This window comes from Trypanosoma theileri (genome assembly GCF_002087225.1).
Source record: "Trypanosoma theileri isolate Edinburgh chromosome Unknown TM35_Tth_60_V1, whole genome shotgun sequence".
Lineage (NCBI taxonomy): Eukaryota > Euglenozoa > Kinetoplastea > Trypanosomatida > Trypanosomatidae > Trypanosoma > Trypanosoma theileri.
Window position 1 is genome coordinate 38722 of NW_021639902.1, and position 2851 is coordinate 41572.

A 2851-nucleotide genomic window follows, 5' to 3' on the forward strand; every position below is an offset into this window, starting at 1 on the left:
GTCTGCTACTCTCAGACATATCACTCCGCTCAACTCCAGGACTACCAGGAAGACCATCAACACCAACAGCACCTGGTTTACCCTCAGCGGATGCTCCATCATGTGAAGAAGCCAGAGGAGCATCTGCCAGAGGTGGTGGTGGATGTTGCTGCAGGACTGTGGAATTAACAGGGATCTCTTGAGGACCGAGAGAACCTTCACTTCCCATTGACCGAGAGACTGTTGATGGCTTGCTAATTGTTGTTTTTTCTACTTTATCGGACCCCTGTTCTTTTTTTCTGTGTCTATCCTCATCAATTCTATCACCATCTTCCTCATCCTCATACACCATCCAACTTTCAGCATCCTCAGGAATAGCACGACGAACAAGAGAAGGAACACCAACAGTGGAAGGTTTAATAAGGGCATCAGAAGCTTTAGGACTATCAGCCCATACTAACCCACAAGCACAACACAGTGCAAGAGTTAGTAAACAGAGCAGGTAACACCTCACCATTACAGTCATTGTCATTGTTGTTATTTACTTCAATAGACTAATACACGGGAAAGAAAGAGGAACAGAAAGAAATAATTGAGAAAGAAACAAATAAACATAGATACACCAACACAAGAAATACACACAGTGGGATAGAGAGAGAGAAGCAGCAACGGCACAGTAAAGCAAAAGAAAAGAAATATTCAGCTTGTATGATAATAATAAGTATCCCTTAATAGAAAAAAGAAAACACCACCATACCCAAATAATGGAGAGCCAAACACACACACACACAATACTCCATGGCTCTAGTTTATGTATATTAAATTAATGCACACAGACACATCTGTGTGTACTAGCAAGAAATGTATACCGTCAGCGAGCAGAACAGCCCAGTTTTCTGCAAACACACAACGGGAAAAGCAAGTAATGGAATTATTCGAAAAAGAACACACACACATGAAGGTAAAAAAAAATTTCAATTGAAAGAGAAAGCTGGTAAACAGATTATTAATGAATTCATTCACCCATGGGGGATGTACGCAATTATGATTATGTTAGTTTAACTATTATTATTTGCTCTAAGATGATTCCCACTGTTCAGTACACTGTAATGGAGAACAACACAGCCACAATCAGTAGAGGCATACGCACCCACACAGAACTGATATTGCTGCTGTCTGCATCACCCTTCTTGGTTGGTTTCTTGCTGTTTGAAGGTTCACGAGGAAGTGTTGTTGTCGTGGTGGTGGTAGTTGAGTTCACCGTATTCGGTTTATTGGGTGTGTTCCTTGTTGAATCACCCTTTGTAGGTGCAGTTGAAGTTGGTGAGGAGGTTTGCGCACCAGTTGCTTCTGAAACACTCACTGCAGCAGTAGTTGAAGGTGCTTCAGTATTCTCTGCCTGTTTAGTATTGTCTCCTGCTTGTTGTGTGCTGGCAGAATCCTGCATTTGTTCATTTTCGTAAACAGCACCAACAGGAGTAACAGTACCATTTCCATGAGCAGTAGAATGAGGAAGAGCAACACCTGGTTGGAGCCCAACACCGACGCTTTGCTGCCCATTTACATTTGGTAGGCCAGCAACACCAGCATCAGGTTGAGAATGAAGCGTTAAATTAAGAGATTCAGCATGGTTGGGATCAGCAACAATATGAGAACCACGATGAGTCCCATGAGTCGCAGTTGGAGCATCTTTAGTTTTAACACCAACACCAGCAACTGGTTGAGATTGAAGACTTAAATTAAGAGTCACTGCATGTTTGGGATCCGCAACAACACCGGGAAGATGATGGGTCTTGAGATCACCTTTGTTTTGAGGATTACCAGGAAGATCTTCGGGCAAAGTGATACTTTTGCTTTCACCAGTAAGTGGAATACGAGTGCCTGGAGCACCAGCAACACAAGGAACCTGGTTAACACCAGGAATACCGCCAATAACGTCACGACCGTTAACAACCGGATTACTACCATTGGTGGCAGGAACGCAAGTATAGCTGGACTCTGGAGAAGTATGAGATTTTGTTACATGAATAACATTACCAGAACCAGCAGAAGGAACATGGCCAGGTACACCAACACCGGGAAGGACAGCATCCTGCGTAGACTCAGCAGGTGGAACAGAAACAGGTGTTCCAGGTGAGATACCCAAACGTTTCGCAAGAGTATCATTAGCCTTTCCAGGCACACCATCAACTCCAGGATGGCCTTTGTAATTCTTAGCAAGAGCACTACCACTCGACACAGCTTGCTGTGCACCAGGACCATTCGGGTGAGAACCAGGAGCACTTACTCTACCAACACCAGGTACAGCACCAATACCATGCGCAGCAGGTTCAAGGGGAGGTTTGGCCTCAGTGCAGACACATCCATAGGCGCAGCTCAACATAAGAACCAGTAAATAAAGAAAGTGCCGCATCATCTTTTGCACAGTCATAACAGTGAAGATTGCTTAAAACAAATGGACTAGAAAAGAAAAACAGAGAGTGAAATAAATACTATTCCAAATACAGTAACACAAACAAACAAAACAATGCAATCACATACACTACACCAGTAGCACAAAACAATACAGCAACGTAAACTCATTAAGAGTACAAAAACGAAGAATACTTAATAAAAAAGGGTCTCACGAATAAAGCACACACCCACTCAGCAAACCACAAGCAAATAAACAGATATTAACCATTAGCCCCAATAAACACAGAAATACACCAACTATGGGTGTAAGTCTATATGTGTGTATGTATACGCAATTATAAATATAAATTCATCTGTTATTATAATTTCCTTTTCTTTTCCTTTCACTGCAAAATACAGTTCATTATCATAGTACAAAACCAGGCACACACAGAGAGAGTCTCCAAGATCACACACA

The 2851-nt window shown here is 42.3% G+C and overlaps 2 protein-coding genes across 2 annotated transcripts; both read right to left on the reverse strand.

The window, feature by feature from the left end:
- Nucleotide 1: 1 nt before the first annotated feature.
- On the reverse strand, nt 2-505 carry TM35_000601190 (uncharacterized protein; the record flags this gene model as incomplete). Its single annotated transcript, XM_029030952.1, has 1 exon — nt 2-505. A coding segment is annotated over one exon (504 nt), but the record flags the coding sequence as incomplete, so codon positions are not given.
- Nucleotides 506-1075: 570 nt separating this feature from the next.
- On the reverse strand, nt 1076-2410 carry TM35_000601200 (uncharacterized protein; the record flags this gene model as incomplete). The annotated part of the gene is made up of 1 exon (XM_029030953.1): nt 1076-2410. The coding sequence occupies one exon, from the start codon at nt 2408-2410 to the stop codon at nt 1076-1078; it is 1335 nt and encodes a 444-aa protein (XP_028877755.1).
- Between the last annotated feature and the right edge of the window lie 441 nt (nt 2411-2851).